The sequence below is a fragment of the Neophocaena asiaeorientalis genome, unplaced genomic scaffold, assembly GCF_003031525.2.
Source record: "Neophocaena asiaeorientalis asiaeorientalis breed wild unplaced genomic scaffold, Neophocaena_asiaeorientalis_V1.1 scaffold263, whole genome shotgun sequence".
Lineage (NCBI taxonomy): Eukaryota > Metazoa > Chordata > Mammalia > Artiodactyla > Phocoenidae > Neophocaena > Neophocaena asiaeorientalis.
The window spans coordinates 386789-410560 of NW_020175015.1; the positions used below are offsets into that span (position 1 = coordinate 386789).

The 23772-nt window shown below is 50.3% G+C and overlaps 1 protein-coding gene across 1 annotated transcript in view; it reads left to right on the top strand.

Moving 5' to 3' along the window:
* Positions 1–23772, top strand: part of MAP6 (microtubule associated protein 6) — an 86950-nt gene that overhangs the window by 53152 nt on the left and 10026 nt on the right. The window contains exons 2-3 of the mRNA XM_024761947.1: positions 6782–6995; positions 9303–9499. Coding sequence (XP_024617715.1) covers positions 6782–6995; positions 9303–9499 — 411 coding nt within the window. The remainder of the gene's footprint in view (positions 1–6781; positions 6996–9302; positions 9500–23772) is intronic.

Genomic DNA, 23772 nt, shown 5'->3' on the forward strand with positions numbered 1-23772 from the left:
AGTGGTCACCTGGGGCCAAGTCACAGGGCTCTGCCTATCATCCTAAGGAATCGTGACACGTGGCAGCTAGAAGGGACCTTAGCTGGGACTTGGTCCTTTAGGACACTGGGAACTGCTAAGGTGTTCCCATAGGGGCAAGTGCGCTCACAGCCGAGCAGATTTATCCTGCAGCGTGTCTTGGGTGGGTCCAAGTGAGGAGCTGGGGGCCAGGACCCTGATGCTGTGGTCCAGGGAGAGGAGGCGTTGAGGGCCCAGGTGAGGTGGGCACAGGGGCTGCACAGGAGGAGGTGAAGGTAGAGCATTTGTTGACTCCTTTAAAAACTCTGCCTGGTCAGCACAAAAGCTCTACTTCAGCAGCTGCTCTAAGTGTGACTGTGCTGTGATTTGAAGGTCCCAAGGGAGCAGCCCAGGAACATCTTGTCCACCAAGTCCCCACACACTGAGACGGCTCACACCGGCCCAGGCTCCCCTCCATAGGTTTCCCCAGCACACAGGGGCCATCAGCGGAGTCCTGTAAGGAGTCCTTATGCCCAGACCTGAACATAGCAGTGGAGCCACTTCTCTGGGCAGTTGACTCACCCACAGAGGGACATCATAGTCCCAAAGCCATTCTCTGCCCCTGCAGGGATTATTAGGACATCAGTGATGCCTTAAGCCTCAAGTGATGGGGTCCTTCTAGGGGACAGTGAGGCCTTGGCAACGTGGTTGGATCATCCAATCCCCATGACTTCCTTACATCCGGATACAGAAGCCTTGGCATGAGGAACAGCTCTGGGAGGCCAGCGCAGCAGCCTGCAGATGTGGATCCTCCCAGTTTGCCCAGAGCCTCACTGTGGTGTGTACCAGACAGGCTGAAGGGCAGTGCTTTTTTGTGTTTGCTGCCAGGATCCAAAGTCGCTATGAGCCTGAGGTGGGTTACACACCTACCTCCAAGTGTGGAGAAGCGGACAGAATGAGGCCTTTGAGTCAGGCAGACTGCAGTCCAGTAACTGCCTGACTTACGTACTGGCTTGTACTGGCTTGGCCTGGCGTCCCTTCGTTTCCCCGTGCTCAGTTCCTCACACACAGCATGGGGTGAGTAACAGTGACCACACAGCGTGTTCAAAGGCTAAAGTAGGGTTAGATTCTTAAAGGCTCAGCCTTTTAACAAGTAGGTGTTGGGCAAGTGTTTGTTAAGTTTTCCTCTCCTTCCCTGTCCTGATTCTCCGTGCGGAGGCCCCCAGCCGGCCCCTTTCCCACCTGAGGCAGCTTCACTCAGCAGGGGCGCTAGGTGCCTTCTGTCAATCTAGGGAGGATGGATTCTGTGGAAGCTTGGGTGACTTGGCATGTTTACTGTCATGAGGGAAACTCTTCCCGACAAGAACTTAAGACTTGCGGCTCATGGGTTTTAGGGGCGTGGTTTAAGCAGTAATAGAAGCCCCACGTGTGAGCAGCCTTCACAAGTCTCTGTAGTAGAACAGAACCCTTGATTCTCCAAATGTTTCTTGGATGTTTTGCTCTATGCTATTCAGGGCAGCAGGGAAACACAGATAAACAGAGCTCAGTTCCTGGTGAGAATGGCCTCTGGCTAAGGCAGGAGACAAGTTTGTGAGACCATCATCATTTCAGCATGATGGGCACCGGATAGAAGCATAAGATGTTCTCTTGCCTCCAAGGAACAAGCGCTGCACCATCTAGGCAGGCAGGAAGGGCTCAGGAGGAGGGCCAGTTGCTGACCAGAAAGGACATCAAATAACAGCTGTTTCTAGTAAATGCCAAACCCTTCAATCCTGAGAGGAATGTAGGAAAGATATGGAGTGTGGCTCTCAATGATGGCCCAGGGGGAGGGAAGGGTTCTGGTGGGCAAGTGAGGACTGAGGTCCTCGCCCAGCCAGGCCCCTAACCTATAGTCTGATACAGGGTAAGTTAAAGAATATCCCTCTGCAGCCACGCAAATGAGATTGGACTTGAAGGAGAGTTTTGTCATGAATTTTCTGTTATATATCTTATCCCTCGAGAGAGACAAACGGACTCATGAAAGAATTAAAGAATGTGAAACTGCTAGGTAACCACAAAGTTGGACAGTACAGTAGAGGGTCCAGGAGCCAAGAGCTGGGAGACTTTGGGCTGAGTAATCCAGGAGGGCTTCCTGGAAGAGGAGAGCCCTGAGCTGAGCCTTGAAGAATAACTAGAATTGGGACAGTCTGAGAGGAGGAGGACACCATCAGTGGAGGAATAGGAATAGTGCTGCCTCGCTCAGAAGTGTTCAGCGGCTCCCCAGCCCTCCCACTAGCATCCAGGCATGGCATTCCAGGCTCTGTACAGCCTGCTCCTAGCTCCTGCCCACCCGGTCACCTTGCCATCCCTCCAAGAGCCCCACCCTCCCGCTCCCTGAGTGGTTCAGCCGCTCTGTGAACCTGCCCCAAAGACCTCACTGCTGCCTGATTCCCCCCACCCACTTCTCTATCTGCATCCTTCAGTGCCCCCTTCCCCACTTCACCCCTCAGAATAAAGCATCCTTTCCCCTCTGTCCTTCTGAGCTCTGTCCCATTTGCTTCATTCTGCCTTTTCTTAGGGTCACACATGGACAGACCCTGACTCACTAAACTGTAGAGACCTCAGCCTTGGCTTACTCCTCTCTGTGGGCCACATGCCATGGCCATGGCTGGAGTTTGGCAAATGCCAAACAAATGAATGAATGAATGATCAAGCTGAAATCTGGTTGCACAGAAAGGGGAGTTGATGGTTACAGGGGACCATGAACTCGTGGCAAAAGGAACTGGACATGACTGACCTGAGAGTGTGGCCCATACTGCTCTGGGAGGAGCATCTCAGGGCTGGGGGAACTCAGGTATTCTCTGTGCAGTCTGTGTCATATAAGCCCTCCACGGCCTTGCAGACAGCAGGCCACAGCCTGCACAAGCACCTCCAGTGAGGACCGCCAGCACACTGCAGCTCCAGCACGTTGTCCGAGTGCAGTGGGAAGGATGTGGGCTGTGGAGCCCGACTCCCCTGGGCTGAGAATCAGCTCTGCTATTTGCCAGCTGTGTGGCCTTATGCAAGCCACTTAACCTCTCTGAGCCTTGGTGACCCTCTTTCATAAAAGGGAAATCATACTGCTTCCTTTCAAAGTTGTTGTAAGGATCATAGAGAATATACAAAACAGAAACAACCTTCCAGCTTATAAGAGGTGACTAATGAATGGTACATAATTTTTTTATGACATACGATTAATTGTTCCATGTGGCTGGGGAAGGTTTTGTGGAGAGTTCAAAGAAAGTTCTAGGTAATAGAATTTAGATTTAAACCTAACAGCCTATTATAAGTACAGTGAACTTATTATGGGACTCATTAACACATCCCACGTGAAGATGATGTACCAAAGTTGTTCAAGACCAGGGTGACCAAGCTGTCCCCACAAGGACACGTCCCATGGTTAATGCTCACAGAGAGACACTTACCAGCCCACAGGGGCCGCTGCAGAGAGAGAGAGAAAGCTGCAGAAGCTGGCCTGGGAGAAGTGACCCAGAATCAGTGCTTGGGGCCAGTGTATACCTATCTCAGCCCTCATTCTGCAAGCAGGCAGGCAGGCAGGGGTGGGAGCAGAGAATCCGGGTTTCTGCCATCGTATTTTGGGAGCCAGGTTGTCACTGCTTTGGCTACTGAGAGATGCAGGCCAAGTATCAGGGCCCGAGGTGGGAGGAAGGAAGGGAGTCCTGGCGCCTCAGGCAGGTAATGGGGCCCGAGCCCCAGAGGCAGCCCGGGCCAGCACTGGGCCTGTGTGTAGAGCCAAAATGGCTCAGAAGTCGGGTCATGGTAACTGGTTGAGGCTACAGAGGCGAATGGGGGGAGGAGGAGGAGGGAGGAGAGGCTCCAAAAGCAGCCTTGAAGCCGAGTAGGTGGCTGCCATTAACAGAATCAGGAAGGTCTCAACCCTCCTCCCAAATCCCCTCTCTTCCCAGGTTCCACGGCTCAGGGGGGTGGTGTCCCCACCCATAAACCCAGATATCTCTCCAAGCCTGGCCTCCCTCAGCTCAGCCATGTTCGAGTCCCGCCCATTTCCCTCGACTCAGTGCCGTGTTCCGTCCCCACTGCCACGATCCTGGTTCAGGCCTCTGCTTTCCTCCCGGCTCACTGCACATCCCTTCTGGCCTCCCACTCCACCCCTCCCCCTCTGTTCCCATTCACACTGCTACCAAAATTCTCCTCCCCAAGAAGAATCTGGCCACATGCATCCATGGCTTGAACTCATCTGGCAACTTCTTGTTACAGTCCAGACCATCCCCTTGGCATGGCTGGCGGGACCTTCATGACCTGCCCAGCCTCTCCTGTCCTTCTCCACCAAGCTTCAACCCAGCCGCCCGAGCTGCCCGCAGGTCCTCCTGGGGGGCCGGGCCTCTCGTGAGCCTCTTTGTATGCCCCCCATTTTGCCTGGAAACCCGCCCCGCCACGTTCGGCCAGCTCCCTGTCAATCTCCGTGACTCCTTCCAGAACCCATCCTCCAACTCCCGGGCTGGTGCAGGAGCTCCTCCCTTGTGCTCCCCACTCCCTCCTCCTTCATGGAACCTATCTTATTGTCCTGGAGTAAACTCCAGTCCCTCCCTCTCCCACACCTTGAGTTCATCCTGCCAGGCAGACCTTAAGCACTCAGTAAATGTTTTATAAACGAATGAATAAATGAATGAATGAATGAGTGCAGTGGAGCAGTGAGGGAATCCAAGAAGAGTAGACAACTTGGCAGGGGAGACAAGATGATTTGGTTCTAGGGATGCTGAGTTTGAGTTGGTGGGGCATTTAGAAGTAGGTCCAACTGCACTGGAAAGGCAAGTCTAAAGCTTCGGGAGGACCTCTTAAGAAACTGTGGTCAGTCTGCTCACACGTGAGCCAGTGCCCCTCAGGAGCTCAAATGACCAGGATATGGCTCAGTGTTACCAAACCAGCTTTATCAACTCAGAGACCCTCAGAGCCTGAAGGGCATTATAAGGACATTGTCTGGTCAATTCTTTTTTTGACAGATGAGGAAACTAAGGCTCAGAGAGGGGAGGGGCCTGCTCAGCATCTACCTAGAGGCAGAGCTAGGGCTAGAATTCGTGTGTCTCCTTGGCAGCCTGAGCTCTCTCTACTGTCCCCTGTGGCCTGTTGTTTGTGGCACTCATGTCTGAGCCCTGAAGGAGGGAGTTACCATGAGGATGAGAGAGGGTGCTGGAGAGCCTCACTCCACAGATATTCGTACACTGGCTCTTCCTTTCCCACAGCACAGCTTCTCATGGCCCCAGATCAGGGGAGACTGATAAAGACCTCAGAGCCACAGAGCTTATGTATTGGATGTCTTGCACTCAACAAACAGGATGGACCCTGTGGCCTACATCAGCAGCGACATTTATTTTACCCTGTTTTGAACACTGTCACCATCTACTCTCCAGTCCTGTAACAGATCAGATATGGCTGATTAGAAACCAGGAGAGAGATTGCTATGAACAAGCAAACTGACACACTGACTCAAAAATCACCAAATAGGGATCATTTAGGGTAAGGACCAATAGCCATTCACACCAAACCCACCAAGACTCTTACACATCCTGTATCCCAACACAAGTCCCCATGGTGACATCCGGTTGTGTTCAGTACATTTTGCTTATTTATGACCTGCAGGCATTTAGACATTTCATAAGGATTTTCATCTAAAGTGATTGAGGTTGTTAAGGTTCAGGTAGCACAAGAAGCAAGCCCTCTGCTATTGAAGAGAAGTATTAACTTTAAAGATCCAGGGTTACAGAGCATCTTCATCATGACAAAGGAAGGAACAGAACTGGCTTTTTTTTGATGGTTAGTTGTGGGTTTTTTTTGTAGAGTTCTTTTTTTTTTAACATCTTTATTGGAGTATATTTGCTTTACAGTGGTGTGTTAGTTTCTGCTGTATAACAAAGTGAATCAGCTATACCTATACATATATCCCCATATCCCCTCCCTCTTGCGTCTCCCTTCCACTCTCCCTTTCCCACCCCTCTAGGTGGTCACAAAGCACCAACTGAGCTGATCTCCCTGTGCTATGCGGCTGCTTCCCACTAGCTATCTATTTTACGTTTGGTAGTGTATATATGTCCATGCTACTCTCTCACTTCGTCCCAACTTACCCTTCCCCCTCCCCGTGTCCTCAAGTCCATTCTCTTTGTCTGTGTCTTTATTCCTGTCTTGCCCCTAGGTTCTTCAGAACCTATTTTTTTTTTTTTTTAGATTCCATGTATATGTGTTAGCATACGGTATTCGTTTTTCTCTTTCTGACTTACTTCACTCTGTATGACAGTCTCAAGGTCCATCCACCTCACTACAAATAACTCAATCAGAACTGGGACTTTTTCGTTCGGCCACAACGTACCAGGCACAATGTCCAACACGTTGTCTCATTTAACAGCCACAGCTTTCTAACCTCACACACAGCAGCATTCGGTCATATGTGTTGAACTCATAAATGACTGAATGGATTGAGTTTTTTCAGCCTCATGTTAGGTATTGTGAAAATGAGGCCTAAAGATGAGAACTGCCTGTCCGTGGTCACACAGTGGGAGCTGGGAGCCCGTGCTCTTTCTCTGAACTACTGCTGCTGTTGTCACAACCTGCCTCGACCGGGCAGGAAGGAACACTTACACTTACGCAGGAGGAGAGAGTGAGTTCACTCTTCAGCCACACATCAGTCAGCCCGACAAGCACTAACTGAGAACCTGCTGTGCTTGCCGCCCTGTGTGAGAGCACTGCTTCTGGATATAGGATGTATCATATCACTTAGGCTTTCTTTGATTTGCAGGAATGAATTCAGAGCATGGACTGACATCAAGCCTGTGAAACCCATAAAAGCCAAGCCCCAGTACAAGCCCCCGGATGATAAGATGGCTCATGAGACCAGCTACAGCGCCCAGTTCAAAGGGGAGGCCAATAAGCCAACCCCAGCTGACAATAAGGTCATCGATCGCAGAAGAATACGCAGCCTCTACAGTGAGCCCTTCAAGGAACCGCCAAAGGTGAGACTGAACTTCTGGGCACGCATCGGCACTGCCTGGCATGGAGGGGTTAACTGCAGCAGAGATTGAGGGGTGGGGAAGGGGGTACTGCCAACTCTGGCCCCACCCCCAAGGGCTTCTTTAAAGCCCCTCCTTTCCTTCACAGCACACAGAGACAGAGGGGCTTCTTACCAGGGACCTTTGCTAAATTCAAAGTGAACTTTTAAAGGAACATTACCTAAAATGAAAACAGCTTAAAGACTGGTAGGTTTCCAGAGAACTAGCTTCTGATTTTGAGAACACCCCCCCCAAAATGGCAGAAAATCTCACATGAGCCCTAAATCCCCTTTTCTTAAAATAACTGTGCTTCTGCCCCTGAAGTGCTGACCCAGCCTTGGAGGCTTCCTTGCCTGACTTCTTTCCCACCCAGCCCCTGCCTCATCCTCAGCTCCAATCACTGGACACCTCTTTACCTCCCAAATCCCTAAACATCACCTGCCTTTTGTTATCCTTTCCCTCCAGCCGGCAGCAATTCTCAGTCTGTCACAATACACCTGTCACATCAGCTGCAAGATGTGTTCCAAGTAATTTGCTACTATAATAAACAGTTTGTGAATGATTTTCATTCCTAAGTAAGTTACAGTGGGTTCAGGGATTTTCCAGTGACATCAGAGCTTTGCCTTATTTGCATCGCAATATGCATTCATGAGAGGGAGAGTCATGTTGGAGACTCTGCTGCTGAGGAAGGAATCATACACGCCGTAGCTTATTCTATGATGTCAAGCCATACGGAATTGTGCAATTATCAGCTCTACTCTCTATAATAGCAGTAAAAGTCTGAAAACCTAAGAGCCTTTGCTCTGCTTTGCCCTAAAATCTTGCAGTCAAGTGGAGTCTCCTCTTTGGCCCAGGACTGGTTTACAGGTAAGGCAACTACCCAACCCAGTTTGCCTGGACTACTCCAGATGAAGCATTGAAAATTCCATATTCCATGAAAGCCCTCAGTCCTGGGCAAACCAGGACGATCGGTTACCTTATTTCCAGGTCAGGGGTGACTTGAAAACCCCTAGACTTCATTGAGTGGATGACCCGGCCTATGAGGCCCAACATCATCTCCGTCCACCTTCCACAGATGAAGTGGGACCCAGGACATGGGATTGACTTTGGACAAAAGAAGATTCAAGTAGAGGAGCGAGGGAAGATTGGGGAAAGTAAATCCAGAGGTGGGTGGGAGGAGGGTGGCCTATTGAGGCATCATACCCGGTGGCCCAGAGTTCTTGAAAAAGAGAAGAAAAGACCATCTTCCGGGAATGAGGGGGCAGAACTGGCAGGAGGTAGCTTGGGGAGAGGGAAGTGGGCTTGAACAGCAGCCCTGGGGAAGACCGTCTGGGGAGCCAGCCAGAGGGGAGGAGGGGATGGCTGGACAGCGCTGGAGGCCTCACTGGGCGAGACTGCCCGCCCAAGCCTCTCAGTGAGGACGTTCGTGCACAGGAGCTCAGAAACAGGAAAGGCCGGCTCCTGCTGTGGTAGTAAACCGCCCAGAATCTCAGTGTCTTCCATCAACAAAGTTTATTTCTTTTTTATTTTTTGCGGCACGCGGGCCTCTCACTGTTGTGGCCTCTCCCGTTGTGGAGCACAGGCTCCGGACGTGTAGGCTCAGCGGCCATGGCTCACGGCCCCAGCCGCTCTGCGGCATGTGGGATCCTCCCGGACCGGGGCACGAACCCGTGTCCCCTGCATCGACAGGTGGACTCTCAACCGCTGCGCCACCAGGGAAGCCCAACCAAGGTTTATTTCTTACCAGTACGGGCCCACCGTGGGTGGGCTGCAGCTCTCTTCCTCGGCACCTCTTCCGTCTAGAACTCAGGGTGAAGAGCAGCCTCTCTGTGGCAGAGGAAAGGGGCACATTGGGAAGCACAGGCTGACTCTTGATCTTCTGTCTGGAGGTGACCCGTCACCTCTGCTCACATCTCATTGCCTAAAGCCACTCACGTGCCTGCCTGAGTTGAGCAGGATGGTGAGGTACCGTCCTCCCACGGGCAGGGCCAGCGGGGAGTGCATCACAGAACACAGTCCACCTGGCGGGGCCCGGGACGCAAGGGCTGGCGGCGTGGCCAGCGAGAGGACGGCCAGAACGGCTGACCGGGGGCTTCAGAGGGGAGATGCCGGATGCCCTAACGTCCCCGAAGAGGCTTTACACGCCATGCCCCTCCGAGTCCTGCGTTGTTACTGTTATCCTTTCACTAATCACGTCTTCTCTCTAAATTCGCCCTCCTACTCCCTCCCCTTCTGTGTTTCTGTTCGCCGTCTGTCTGTCTCTCCGTGCAGGTGGAGAAACCTAGTCTCCAGAGTTCCAAACCAAAAAAGACCTCAGCGAGCCATAAGCCCCCGAGGAAGGCCAAAGACAAGCAGGTGGTGTTGGGCCGGGCCTCCAAGAAAAAGAGCGCGGAGGGCGCCAGCGCTGCCCCGCCTGCTGACAAGGAGCAGAGCGCAGAGATGAACAATAAGCTGGCTGAGGCTAAAGAGTAATGCACTGCACTTCCCTTGCTTCTCCTCTTCCTTTTCTTTTTTCTTTTTCACTAACCAACAAAAAAGGCCACAAAATTGATTAGAGGCTTCCCATCTGCATGGGTCCTGAACGTCCTAGGAGCTCTTTGGTTTCTTTGAACAGACGGATCCTGTTTCAGAGACTGGGCGGCCTGCCTCCTGTGCAGATCTAGAGCAGGTCTGCGCCACGGGCCCCTGGACCAGCCGGAGCCTGTGTGCAGGGCGGTGCCTCCTGGCGGGGGAGAATATACCTGCCGAGGGAGGCCCGGGGACCACAGGGGAACCGTCCTGGCGGTGCTTAGACATGAATGTAGGGCGTTCCCCTCCTGTTCCTCCCCAGGGTCTGTGCCAGTGATCAATTTTGAACTTTAGATAAAAGTGTTCTTTTCCAAAACTCATGCGCTATAGAAGCTTGACCTGGGCTTCGGCAATTGACAAAATGTGTGGAAATATTTAACAAGCAAACAAAAATATTCTGGCCTTCATGTCAATAAAATGAGTTGCGTCTGTTAGGTTTAAGTAATTTTTTCATAGGCTCTTCTGTTAGAAACACGTGACTGCATTTAGTTTCCTATCAGTGGGCTTTAAATCGTATACCAAGTAAATGATGTGCCACTGATGACCAAAACTAGGCCAGGGCAAAAGGCTTAGGTGTTGTAGGTACACTCCAGACATCATAGGCAGATGACAAAAATGAGATTGTTTTCCTGTTAACTCTCCGCCTATCCAGTGCTGTGGATTTTGCAAAGTGACTGGTTACGGAGGACTGAGGAAGAAAGCTCAAGGTGTAAAGATAGTGTGTTTAGAATGTGGCTTTCTTGCTTTTGAGAAACACACAGCAGGAAGCAGATGTAGTGGCTGCTGTGACGATGTTTACTGTTCCTGCCTGGGCTCTGCTTGCTCTGTTCCTCAGAGAGGACAGGAGATGCTGAACTTCAGGTTATGGGAAATTTCTGTGACTTAGCCTAAGACGAGGACAGTTCCCTGCTATATGATTAGCAAGCGTTTTGGACCTCATTTCTGAATAAAAGCAGCTCTCCCTGCATTGTGTGTCTCGTGTCTGTGTGGCTAAAGCTGCCAGTGGCAGCAGTGCCACCTTAGCTGTGCTAGAGTTGTGCTGTAGGCATTAGCCAGGGAGTTGTGGAAAGACCCCACATACCTACTAGAAAAATTACATTTGCAAACCCCGTGGCGGCGCGTAGGTTGCGCAGTACTCTTTGTTTCCCACGTCCCCAGGGTGCTTCCTGTCGCCGTCACTCAGAAATCGCTGGGCTGTTGTGTGACACCAGCCTCTGCTCAGGCGTACTTTTCTTTTGTAATAAAAGTGGTAATGAGTGAAGTTCTCACGGTTCCCTACCTCAAAAGTCCCGTTAGGTCCTTCAAGTTGGAGGAAATAGAGCCTCCACAAGCTCTCTCATCTTCTGACCATTCAGGCAGCAAAATCCCCATTTACACCATTTTCTTTGTCACCTTTGGGCTGATTGGGAAGTCTCTTGCAAATTAATTGAGCCTGTGCTATGCAGGCCCTATTTCCTAAGAGGACAGAACCTGCAGAAATGAAGCGCTTGGCCAGGCCTCTCTGCCATCTTCCTTTCTGTCCCAGGGAAGGAACTGTGAGGAAGAAGTACCGAGCAAGGTAGAAAACGTTAGTGAGTTTCACGGTTTATGGATCACAGATTTTGATGCCTAGCTGGAAAGGGCTGGAGTAGATCTCGGTACTGATTCAGGTATTTGCTAGCTGATCTTAACAATAATCTCATGCTGAGAGCTCGGTCAGCATGATCTTAACTTTGTCCAGAGAATCTGCCAACGTATGTTTGTTCTCTTGAGATCTGGCATTCGTCAGACGTGTTGGTGTTAGCCACGATTTGGATTTCTCCGTAGAATAGTCCTCTATTTTTTTGCAGATCAAGTAAATCAAACTTTACGACACACAGGGGACCATTCACTCAACGTTCGCTTATTGGATGCCTGTGTACCCGACACGGGGCCAGCCGTAGTGGGTAGCGTGTATAAATGTCTCCACCACAGCACAACCAGGATACGTAGGATTCCACCCCTGTGTCTGATTCAAGTTTGTGTTGCCCCAATTGTAGAGTTAACCACCCACCTTGTGGCCCCAGGCACTGAGTTTCTTCCCTGCCCCACCTGACGCTTTAAATGACCTGTAGGGTGTCTTTTCAGGCCTTTAGTCTCCCCATCTTTTTAGTGCCTCCAACTGAGAAAACCCTGTTGGTAGTTCGCTTTGACTCTTGAATGTGTCACTTCACTGGCAAGAAACCTCCTTTGATTTCTACTGTTTACAAATAAAACTCAGCCGGTCTAGTTCTGCATCCCAAATGCGCTGACTGAAACTGATTTCAGTTTCACAAGCAGTGTTTTAGTGTTGCCTTTCTGAAGGTGGCCAAGCTTCAAATGCCTGTTCGCCCCATTTTTGTACACTTCCCTGTGGTTCCCTGACCTCCCCTGACAAAAGAGCTAGGACTGAAGCTTTCTCACCTTCTGCTTCACTCACCTGCAAAGATGATCCCTAAAGCTGTGCATTGGGTCCTTAAAGCTTTTTGTTATCTGCTGGTGCTCCCGTTACGCCTTTGCCTCTCTCAAGGCAGACCAGAAGCGTCTAATTACGATTTTGTGGCCTGGGTTTTGTTGCGTACCACAGATTGTCTATGTATGTGTAGCGCACACCTCTCTTGGTGCTATTTCATTCCTGCTGTTAGTAAGAAAATGACAAAAATATTCATGTATAGCCAATTGATTGTGACGTGCTTGTGGTCTGTGCTTGCTCAGAAAAAACAAACAAACAGTTTTTCCAATTATAAATAAATGCTAAAGACGAACACCACTTTCTTGATCTTATTTCCTTGGTAAGGCCCAGCTGAGTAGGTGAAGGAACCAACTTTTGCCATTTGAGCCGCTCTCCACGAGATGAGCTGCACCCCGCAGTTTCTCTGGGGTTCTCCGTAACGCAGCTTGACTCTTTTAGATACTTGCCTCTCAGATACTAATTGCAAGCAGTCAGAGCTAAGTGTTGGGAAAGGCGACGATGGACCGGGAGACCCAGTGGCCAACAAGGTAGTGTAACGATCTGATCCCATGTAGCTGGGGGTGAGTGGCCAGCACCACCTCGCCACACTGGGAGGCTGGCCCCCGACCTCCACCCTCTTCCCGTCAACCCGCAGGACTGTCTGTTATGGCTTTTCTCCTCCCAAGAGATGGCAGAGGTGCCTTCATTTACTTAACCTGGTCACTGTGGAGGCTCCACGCTCAGGGGCTGGCTCACTGTGTGGGTGATGGCGTGACAGTCGGGTGTGCGCCTAACACGGGGGTGTGGAAGCTGCCGTAAGGGAGTCCAAACAAGGTAACGACAGGCCAGGGAGCTGGGAGCTCAGATGGAGGACAGGATTCTTCCCACCGGGAGTGGGGAATCTGTAGTCTTCATGGGGGGGAACCTTGGAGAGTGGGTGGCATATGGGTATGCGGGGCACGCAGGGGCAGGCCTACAGGCAGGAGAGCAGAAGGGTGGGCACCTCAGAGCCAGGGCCGAGGGTGCCCACTTGGATGTCCTTCTGCTGGAATGGGAGACAAAAGATTCTATCCTTTGGGATCCCGCTTCCTTGTGCCAGTGCATGTTGATTGAATACCTCTCATGTGCCAGGCATTGTGCTTGGAGCAGAGAAGCAGGATGGCTGAGACCCCACCTCCAATCACAGTGAAACATGAAGAAGGAGTCTGTTCTAGCAGATTCTGTGGATCAGGGAGGACCTCAGTGGATGGGCAAGTGGCGACCTAGTGAACAGAGCCGGGTGGGGGGCGGCCAGTCATGACAGGCAGAAGGGCTGCAAGAGCAGAGATGTGGGAGCCAATGCCAGGTGAGCTCAGTCCTTGGGAGGGTCGGGGTGCCGTGGACGTCCTGGTGCTGTCGGGGGAGGGGGAGGTCACTAACCAGGGTCTCTATTCACACCCCCAGCTGTACCACACCTACGCATGCTCCCACCATCGTGCTTCTCACCCTCACCCTCAAACCGGGCACCAGCCACAGGTCCTCTCTTGCTCTAGGCTGGGAGCTCTAGGCTGGGACTCATTCTGTTGCTGTTTCTCAAAATCTGGGCTTTGAGTAGGAGCCGTGGTAGGAATAATCAAGGATCATGTATGTGGAACAAAACACTATATATTTGTTTTCCAGATGAACAGAAAGCATTCCACCCACCTGCCTGCTTTTGTATGAGGCAGAAAATGCAAAATACTGTCCAATAATAAAACGTACCTAAAAGTATAACATTAGCTCTCTTTTGATCAGTGAAGAATTGTTTGATCAAAACTAGGGATTGAGAGATGAGAAGACAGGAGAAGTAGAAACAGGCAAAGAGAGAAGACACCCAGAAAACACACATGTATGAAGACACTGAGGATAGCCCAGGAGAAGGTGAGACACACTCAGAATCGAAGGGCAAGAATGGGCAGCGGAGAAGCAGGAAGGTGGGAACCACCCCGTGGTCAGGCTCACCCGGAGCCTCAGCCTCACTTCCGCTGTGCTCCCTGATGCTGCCCAAGCCCAGGAGGCAAATCTCCACCCCTTACTATCATCACCTCCCTGAAACAGCAAATGAAGTTAAAACCAGCCTCTAGTTTTAAAATAGGTCCCCACTGCTACATTCATTATAAGCGTAGTTTAATCCTTCCTTAGAGTTTGTGTTCTTAGTGAGGTTCTTCCCTCATTTTTTTTTTTCCACTAGGGTTTAAAAATGCACGGCCTGCTTCCCATAGATTCAGGGAGTGTCAAGTGGACGCCCTCTGTGTGCGGACTCCCTCTATGTGCATCGTGGTTTCAAGGCCCTCTCCCTGCCAAAATGCTTAGAGCAGTTCACATTTTCAGGACCTCAGGTATAAAACGTTTCTTTCAGGATGTAGACCGTGGACCATCTACAGTTAAGGGGAGACCTAGAGCAGCCCCACCTGAGGCCAATAGGGCAGGGACAGCGGCAGGGACAGCTGAGCCGAGACAGGAGAGGCAGCTGTTTCCAACCAATGGAACCAACCCTGCTCGGCTTCCCCTCGGGCAGAACCCGGCACGTGATCCCAAGCTCTCCATCGCACTGCCACTGATGCATCGATCCTCATGACACCTAGACCATCCTAGAATAGCTCTAATAACAGAGTTGCCATCCTTACATATTTTCTTCCTTAGCATGTGAATACAGGTTAACGGTGGCGGTGCCCTTAGGCCTTTACTGGGTTCATGGATGGACGTCGGTGGCAGCTATGCCAGTCTGTGTCTTTCACTAAACACAGACTGTCCTCCTCTAAAACTTGGGACACTAATACCCACCTCATATGAGAGGAGTGAGGATGAAATGACTTGATGGCTATAGGGAACCCATAGTGGACACTAAGTAGAGCTCATTTCAGGCCCCTCTGCCTTCCCTGTACAGTACTTGAAAGGTCTGTGTTCTCTGTCCTTCTGATAATTACTCTGACAGTATATGAAGCTGATTGAGGCAAACACTGATCAAGAAGAACACTTTTAAAGAATCCCAGCTACTGAATTACCTTGAGTTCACAAACCTAAGCAATAATATTCTAAGAATTTATAACTACCAATTGCTTACGAAGCCTTTCTTTCTGTGCAGTCCCGCTGAGCCCTCCTGATGTAGTGGAGCAGGTGTTTGCACCAGGTGACAGACAGGAGAGGGAAGCTCAGGGAGGAGGGTGTCTGCCAGCTGCACCTGGCTGCTCCACAGCCTGGGCTGCTTCTCCCTTTCACCCAAGGGAGGAGGCCGGCCTGAAGGGAGTCAGGTTTGAGATAAGTTGGACTCCTAAGCTATATCCTCACCTCGAGGTGCCCTGTCTGCTTGGGCAAACTGCAGGCTAACCTAGGATCCCCTCTAAATCTTGGGAACCAGATACAAATGAGGGGAAGTAAGAGTTGGGTCAGGTTTTCACACACAACTGGCTCAGACATCCTGAATGAATTGACCAATTGTCTCAGCCAAATATATAGGTTTTCTCCTTTGGGTGCTAAATTAACTGACTGGGTTATTGAATACAGAATGATCCAACTGTTTTCATTCACAAGAAATATACTTGGTACTAGAGATACCAAGATAAAACAGGTGCCCAAACCTGACACTGGAGGTGTTGGATCAGAGACCGCCAGCTTGTGCATTTTATTTCAAGCAGTGGAACCGAGCTTAACTCTGTGTCCCTTGTCCTCATGTAAGTGGCCCTCAGTCGCTTGTTAATTTGGTATTGTGTATATCTATTTCAACCTGGACATCTTACCTGGGGCCAAGGGAGCTTCAGATGCTGAGATACGCAAATTACCACCACTGGTACTGGTTTAAGCTGCCAGAGGGATCTTTAGAACATGCAGTTCTGACCATGTCGCGCCCTGCTTTACACCGTCCGTGGGTTCCTCTCTCGGCCTGCAGAAGCTTATGTCTGCTCAGCGCGCCATGCTGCTTCTCACCTCCATGCTTTACCCACGCTCACCCACCTGCTCAGATTGCCCTTCTCCTGCTTCTCCACCTGGCTAACTCATCCTTCAAGACTCCGCTCAGGGGACAGCTCCAGGAAGCCTTTCCCGCACCTCCCAGGCTGGGTAAGATGCTCCCTGTGTGTTCTTCATCGTGGAACTTAGCACACGTACTGTGTCATCTGCTCATATGTGTGTGTGTGTGTGTCCCCCCCCACTAGACTATGCTCCCCCAGGGAAAGACCCTGTCCTTCTGCTCATCTTGTAGCCCTAGCTCCCAGCCCATTGTCTTCCACAGATAATGTCTTCTAAAGTGTTTGCTGAATGAACAGTGAGCGAATGAATGACTGATGATATCCACAATCTGCCTCCATAGGCACCACCGAGCCTCCGCAAGGCTTTATTCTGCCTAGTAACTGGTTCTGCTCACAAGACAGGGGTGGTGTCAAGAAAGGTCACGGCAACGGCTGAGCACGGAGGAGTCAACCGCTGCTTTTATACTGGCCAGCCTCTGGGCCAGCCTCCTCTGTGCGTCATGTGGCCACTTTTTCTAAACAGTCCTGACTTCATAAAATCATAGACTCATGGTTAGAGGGTAATCTTAAGAGGCTGGCTGAGCCCAGCCCCTGCCCAGTGCAGAGCTGCTAACTCCATGATGGCAGAGGCATCCTCCAGGGGCGTGTCTTAGCAAAAAAGGGCTGGGAATTAGAGCCAGCAGGCCTGGTTCTAAATCCAAGCTCTACTAGTTACTAGCTGTGTAACCTTGGCTGAGTTTCTTACTTTCTTTGAGCCTCAAAGAAATAACAAGAATACAAGTATCAACCGCTACCCAGATCTATATGACTCCCAAATTCAGAAGGTAGGGGTTCGGTCAGCAAGGAATAGAGTGTGACCTGAATCTGTTTGGTTCGAGTGTGGGTAGCAGGTGGTAAGAGGTCTGATCACAGAAAATCCTGTTTGTGATTCAGAGGACTATTACGAGGGCCCCGTGAGGGTGCATACGAAGGCCTCTGTGAACTGTAGGTGGAACACCCTTGTCACAGTTCACTTTATGGGTAATTTGCTCACCACCACTTCCCAGTTACTTACCACCCTTAGTCCCAACGGAGTGGTGGTGGCTGGAGCTACACGTGGCAAAGCCACACTCTCTGCCACACAACAGCTTGAGATGATGCCCCTCTAGTACTGGCTCTTGCTGCCCCCTCGCCTTCCCAGCCCTTCCCCAGCCCCTCCTCCCTGAGCACCTTATTAATCAACCTCCTGGTGCAGATTCCATTTCTGCAATTACATGGTCATTTTCATTGATCCCCTCTGGACACACCAAACCAATTTTTGATTAATGGCTCAAGATCCCATCCTTTGCTTTAGATGGGGTGGGGGGAAGGACAAAGATTGATTTGCAAGTTCCCAGGTAGACAAGAACTGAGCTATTACTGTCTGGCGGCCTTAGTCCAGCACTTCACTTTTTTTTTTTTAACATCTTTATCGGAGTATAATTGCTTTACAATGGTGTGTTAGTTTCTGCTTTATAACAAAGTGAATCAGCTATATGTATACATATATCCCCATATCTCCTCCCTCTTGCGTCTCCCTCCCTCCCACCCTCCCTATCCCACCCCTCCAGGTGGTCACAAAGCACCGAGCTGATCTCCCTGTGCTATGCGGCTGCTTCCCACTAGCTTTTGGTTTTACATTTGGTACTGTATATATGTACTTGCCACTCTCTCACTTTGTCCCAGCTTACCATTGCCCCTCCCCATGTTCTCAAGTCCATTCTCTAATAGGTCTGTGTCTTTATTCCCATCCTGCCCCTAGGTTCTTCATAACCATTTTTTTTTATATTTCATATATATGTGTTAGCATAACACCTCCATCCTGTTCTCCATAGTGGCTATATCAATTTACATTCCCACCAACAGTGCAAGAGGGTTCCCTTTTCTCCACACCCTCTCCAGCATTTATTGTTTCTAGATTTTTTGATGATGGCCATTCTGACTGGTGTGAGGTGATACCTCATTGTAGTTTTGATTTGCATTTCTCTAATGATTAATGATGTTGAGCATTCTTTCATGTGTTTGTTGGCCATCTGTACATCTTCTTTGGAGAAATGTCTATTTAGGTCTTCTGCCCATTTTTGGATTGGGTTGTTTGTTTTTTTGATATTGAGCTGCACGAGCTCAATATGGAGACTTTGGAGATTTTGGAGTAAATTTTGGAGATTAATGCTTTGTCAATTGCTTCATTTGCAAATATTTTCTCCCATTCTGAGGGTTGTCTTTTGGTCTTGTTTATGGTTTCCTTTGCTGTGCAAAAGCTTTGAAGTTTCATTAGGTCCCATTATCCTTTTATTTCTTTTTCTTCTCTGATTGCTGTGGCTAAAGCTTCCAAAACTATGTTGAATAATAGTGGTGAGAGTGGACAACCTTGTCTTGTTCCTGATCTTAGAGGAAGTGAAGTCAGTTTTTCACCATTGAGAACAATGTTGGCTGTGGATTTGTCATATATGGCCTTTATTATGTTCAGGTAAGTTCCCTCTATGCCTACATTTTGGAGGGGTTTTCATCATAAATCGGTGTTGAATTTTGTCGAAAGCTTTTTCTGCATCTATTGAAATGATCATATGGTTTTTCTCCTTCAATTTGTTAATATGGTGTATCACCTTGATTGATTTGTGTATGCTGAAGATCCTTGCATTCCTGGGATAAACCCCACTTGATCATGGTGTATGATGCTTTTAATGCAGAACTTCACATTTTTAAAAGCATCATTAGCAGGATTGTCAGATTCATGGCAGCTCATCGAGACAGTCAGCTATGCCCCTGACTTTGCCTTCTTGGTGTTAAAACAACCAAGGGAGCTTTTAAAGTATTTTTTATACAAATGGGAATTTATTTAGTTCTTAGGAGGTTATATCCAGAAAAGGTACTTACCAGCAAAAATGTAAAAAGGAAAACGCAGGGACTTCCCTGGTGGTCCAGTGGTTAAGACTCCATGCTTCCACTGCAGGGGGCATGGGTTCGATCCCTGGTCAGGGAACTAAGATCCCACATGCCACCCATGGCGCAGCCAAAAAATAAATAAAGTAAAAAAATTTTAAAGAAAAAGCAACAACAACACAGGGCAGAAAACAAAACTATCTAGCTATGTACTGCAACCATCTCCCTGTACTTCAGAAGAACACATCTACCCACAGGGGACCTGGAGTGGTGGAGAAAAATCTGAACTAAGAATCTGCCCCAGCTGTCTGGTGCCACTTCTGTAAAATGCAGAGGTGGCACAACCTAGGGGAAGGGAAGGAGCACTTATTTGACCTTTACACAGTTGTTCGCATTTAATCCTCACAATAGGGCTAGAGAGTCTGTTGTAGGCATCATCCCCATTCACAGATAAACAAGTCTAGACTAGGTGATTAAATAACAAAGTCACACAACTTGTAAGTGGTGAGCCAGGATTTGGAGCCTGGTTTGGGTGACTGAAACCCATTCCTTGTCCAGTACTTGGGACCATCTCTAGGATTCCTACTGTAGAGAATTCCTGAAAGGGCAGTCTCTTCATCCTCTCTCTTCCTTGCTCCAAAACCTTCGGTGACCCTAAGTATTCTCATCATCTTTGGAAAGTGAGTCAGATGAAGGTCACAGATGCTGAGTTTGATCAGCACAGTCACTACCTCCTACCCCTCCCCCACCCAGAATTAAGCCTTGTGGTGGCAGCCATTTTTTTAGCCATGGTCCTAGCCTCTCTTCCTGTGCAGATGAGCCACATCTGGGTGGACTCCCTTTGTAGGCCCAGGCTGGTAGACTGGCTGGCAGCCATACAGGTAGGGTTTACAGGTGTGGGTGCAGATGGGCACTCTTAGACCAGGAGGCCCCTGTTTTCTGAGACGATCTTCTTTGCCAGGGTCTGCTGAACCCCAGGAGGTAAACCAGGGAGGTCCTCGTGTAGTAGATGCGGGAAGGGCTGAGGCGAAGAGGGACTGGTTGTTGGAGTCCCAGAGGGGCAACTCTCAGGAGAAACAGTTGGGAGCTCGAAGCTGGGGACCTGCAGAGGTCAATGGCTGCAGCCTCCTGGACCAGGAAGAACCAGTCAGAGTCATGTCAAGCCAGACACAGTTCAGACCTCTGCTGACAAATTTGGAATCTCTATGGTTGAAGCCACACCCCTGAGGGATACTGTTGTAAAAAGGAAAGAGCTTGACCGAAAGTCTGTCATCCTCAGTTAAGGTCTTGACGTTGCCACCGACTCACTATGTGACCATTCGGAGCCCCGCTTCCACCTCTGGAAAATGGGGGCACGAATGACCCCTGTCTGCCTGGGTGACGGGCTGCTGTGAGAATACAATGTGTCACATTGGATGTAAAGTCCTCTTAGAAAACCATAAAGAGAGGTTACAGTTTGGGAGGACAAAAAAGGTGCTAAGGCAGTTAAGAATAGGAAAGCATTTGTGTGTCTTGTAAATGCAGTTGTTAGAATTTGATCTTGTGTGAGTTTTTGTTTTTAATCTTCCCATTTGGGGTGCAGGCCTCCTGTATGTGCCAGCCCTATGCCAGGGTGCTCTGGCTCTCCACTCTCGTCAGTAGCCTGGCACTGAGTAGGCATTTATTAAAAGTTTGTGGAAAGATGGAGTGAGTAAAGAGGAGGGGAGGGCGAAGGGTGGGGAAGGAGAGAGGGAGGGAGGGAAAGACAGAGGAAAGAGAGTGCAGCAGACATGTTCTCTGCCCTAAAGAGCCCCAGTCTGGAGAGGCAGCTACAGAACGGTTGGCAGCTCATCTGATGGAGGCTGCTGTGATGGGGCGAGGGGATGGGGACAGAGGGGGGCTGTGGGGACACAGGAGAAGGAGTACTCGACCCCTGGAGGTGGAAGGTCAGGGTGATCTCCCTGAGGGAGTAACCCCGGACCTGAACCTTTAGTTGCTGAGGGCGTTACTAGGCAGATGGGCAGTGGTGCTGGGCAACAGCACTGACGTGCCTTAGAGAGAGCTGCCGAGGGCCGTATCAGTAGAGGTGCCAGGGCAGAGGCGCCAGGTGCTGCTTCTTGGAGACTGTAACTGCGACATCCCTTTCAGTTCTGGGGGCACACTTTCCAAGGGAGGGAAGCCAACGGAGATGTGCAGTGAGGAGAGCAGTCAGGACGGTGAGGGCTCTGAGCTGTTGGGGGACATGCGTTGCCCAGAGAAGCCAGGAATATCTTCAGATCTCAGTCCTGGGTCAGGCAGCGTGGCATTCTCTGGAAGGGTGGCCCCACGGCACAGAACCCGGATCAGGGCAGGGACACAGGGAGTGGAGCTGACAGAAATACAGGCTTCTGCTCAGGGTCCAGGCTACAGAGGGTGGGCTGCCTCACCCGCTGTGTGGCCCTGACCCCCCCGCCAGGGCAGTGCAGGCAGAGGCTGGGGCCAGCCAGCGGGAGACAGCATCACAAGTTCGGGAGACCCGATGACCCCCAGGTCTGTCCCTTCAGCCTGGGCACCTTTGAAGTGGCTCTGTGGAGTTGTGCTCTCAGGGCCCAGAGAGAAAGGACTTCTCAAGCAAAGTGACGTCTTCGCACTGAAAGGACTTCCAGCCTTCTCCGGTTGGAGAAACTCAGGCAGGTGAGGGCTTGGGGCCAGGGCTGATGGTCCTGGTGCACTGGTAGCTTTACAGTGTTCGTGGTGTGCACCCGACATGGGGGGCTCCGCAAGTCAGGGCCCCGGGCTCATTCCCACCTGTTCCCCCAGCAGAGGACCTAACCCAGAGCGCAGGCTCAGCAGACTTTGTCCAATGAATGGATAAAAGAGAAAAAAACATCAAATAGAATAAAGAGAAAAACTATATGCCAGCCACCCATTACTCCCACAGATGGCCGCCAGGTGCTATGAGCCAGACACTAGGCACTGACGATGCAGAGATGAACAAAACAGCCCATGAGCCAGGGGGAGAGGCAGGCAATTACCAAACACCATGACAATTGCTAGAATAGAGGCCACAGAGTCCCGTGGGGGGGAGGGGCGGGGCGCGAGTTCTTGTTTTGAGAAGGCCTTGTCTCCTGCAATTCTTCATAAGAATAACAAGCCTTTCAAAGACGGTTTCCTTGACACCCCGCCTCGGGTAACTGCATCTCTTATAATGTGTTGGGAGCTCTGTCTGTGTCTAGGGAACGTGGGTGCCTGTCCAGGGCCCTTGGAGGCAGACAGGAGGAGACAAAGCTGTGAAATCGCCTGGCCCACTGTCCCCCCTCCTCCTGCAGGGCCCCTCTCAGCCCCTCCTGCCCATCTTTGTTTCAAGTGAGTTTGCTCCATCCCTTCTACCCACCCAGTGAGATTTTGAGAGGCCTCTATTTAGTCCTGGACCTGCTATTTCTAGCTGTGTGGCTTTGGGAGAGCTGCTTGCCCACTCCGGGCCTAGTTTCCCATCTGTAGAGTGAGACATTGGACCAGATCGCCAAGTCCCTTTCTGGGACTAACATTTAGTTAATACTAAATATCACCTGTATTCCAGGGGTCATGCCATGAGTGTTTCCATAAATGAATCCTCCCTGGAAGGTGGGTGCTGTAATCCCCATTTTATAGATTAAGGAAACTGAAACGTTGCAGCCTGGATGCCCATGATGACACCATGGCTAGGATGGAGTTGAGTCAGCCTTCGAACCCAGCTCTTCTGGCCTCGAGCACAGTCAGTGCACTTTCTCCTCCAGCAGCCTGCTCTATACCGTCCAAGAAATGACCATACCCAGCACCGAGCCTGGCACGTGGTTATTGCTCAGGAAATATGAGTTTCTTACTTTCTCAGGGCTTTTCTAAGCTGTGGAAGCAGGGGGTTCAAGGACAGGGTCTATAGGTCCCTGATTTCTGAACAGGGCCCTACGCCAGGAGCACTGCCCCAACTCTGGGCTGCTGTGATGGTGCATCAGGAGAGTCTGAGAAGAAAAAAAAAAACAGGTGGATTATGGGATTAGAGCTGTGTGCAATGGCAAGAATCAGCCTTTCTCCAGATAGTCTCGGGGCAGTGCTTGGTAATTCTGTTTACAGACTCTAATAAAGCTTGGATCCAAGGTCAGCGTGTGTGTACCCAGGAGGCATTGCCTGTCACCATGGAAACAGGAAGAAGGGCAGAAAACTAAGTTCCTAAGACTTTGGTTGTCTCATGTAACCTTGGAACGCTACATTTTGCAAATAGAACAGAGCCTGGCACAGAAAAGTCTCTCATTTATTCATTCATTCGACAAGTATCTAGTCAGGGCTTTCCCTGGGTCAGGCACTGTTTTAGGTACAATGATTTACGAAATTGACACGGTCCTGCCCTTTGAAGCTTCAGTCTAGTAGGAGAAACATTAACGGAAAAGAATGCAAGTAATTAGCTGTGGTAAGGGATGTGAAAGAAAGCGTCAGAGACTAGGAGAGCCTGTAGCAGGGGCCTGGTCACATCTGCTTCCCTGGGAAGGTGAGCTGAGAGACGGAGGATAAGTAGAATGAACAGGAGAAGAGGAAGCAAGAGAAGGTCACAGGAGGAGACAACAGCATGTGCAAAAGATGTAAATGGAAAGGAGCAGGGCATGGGAGGCTGGGGCGTAGAGAGCTGGGTGACGGTGGGAGCAGGCTGGTCAGCGAGGTGAGGCCGTGGAACAGGGTAAAACCTCTTTATTCTCAGCGCAAGGACAAACCTTGAAGAGTCCTCAGCAGGGGAAGGGTTTGCTTTTTTGAAAGGTCATCCTGATTTCTGTGTGAAGAATGGATTGGAGGAGGGGCCAGGGATACCAGTTAGGGGACGGTGACAGTGGTCCACAGAGATGATGGCACAGCT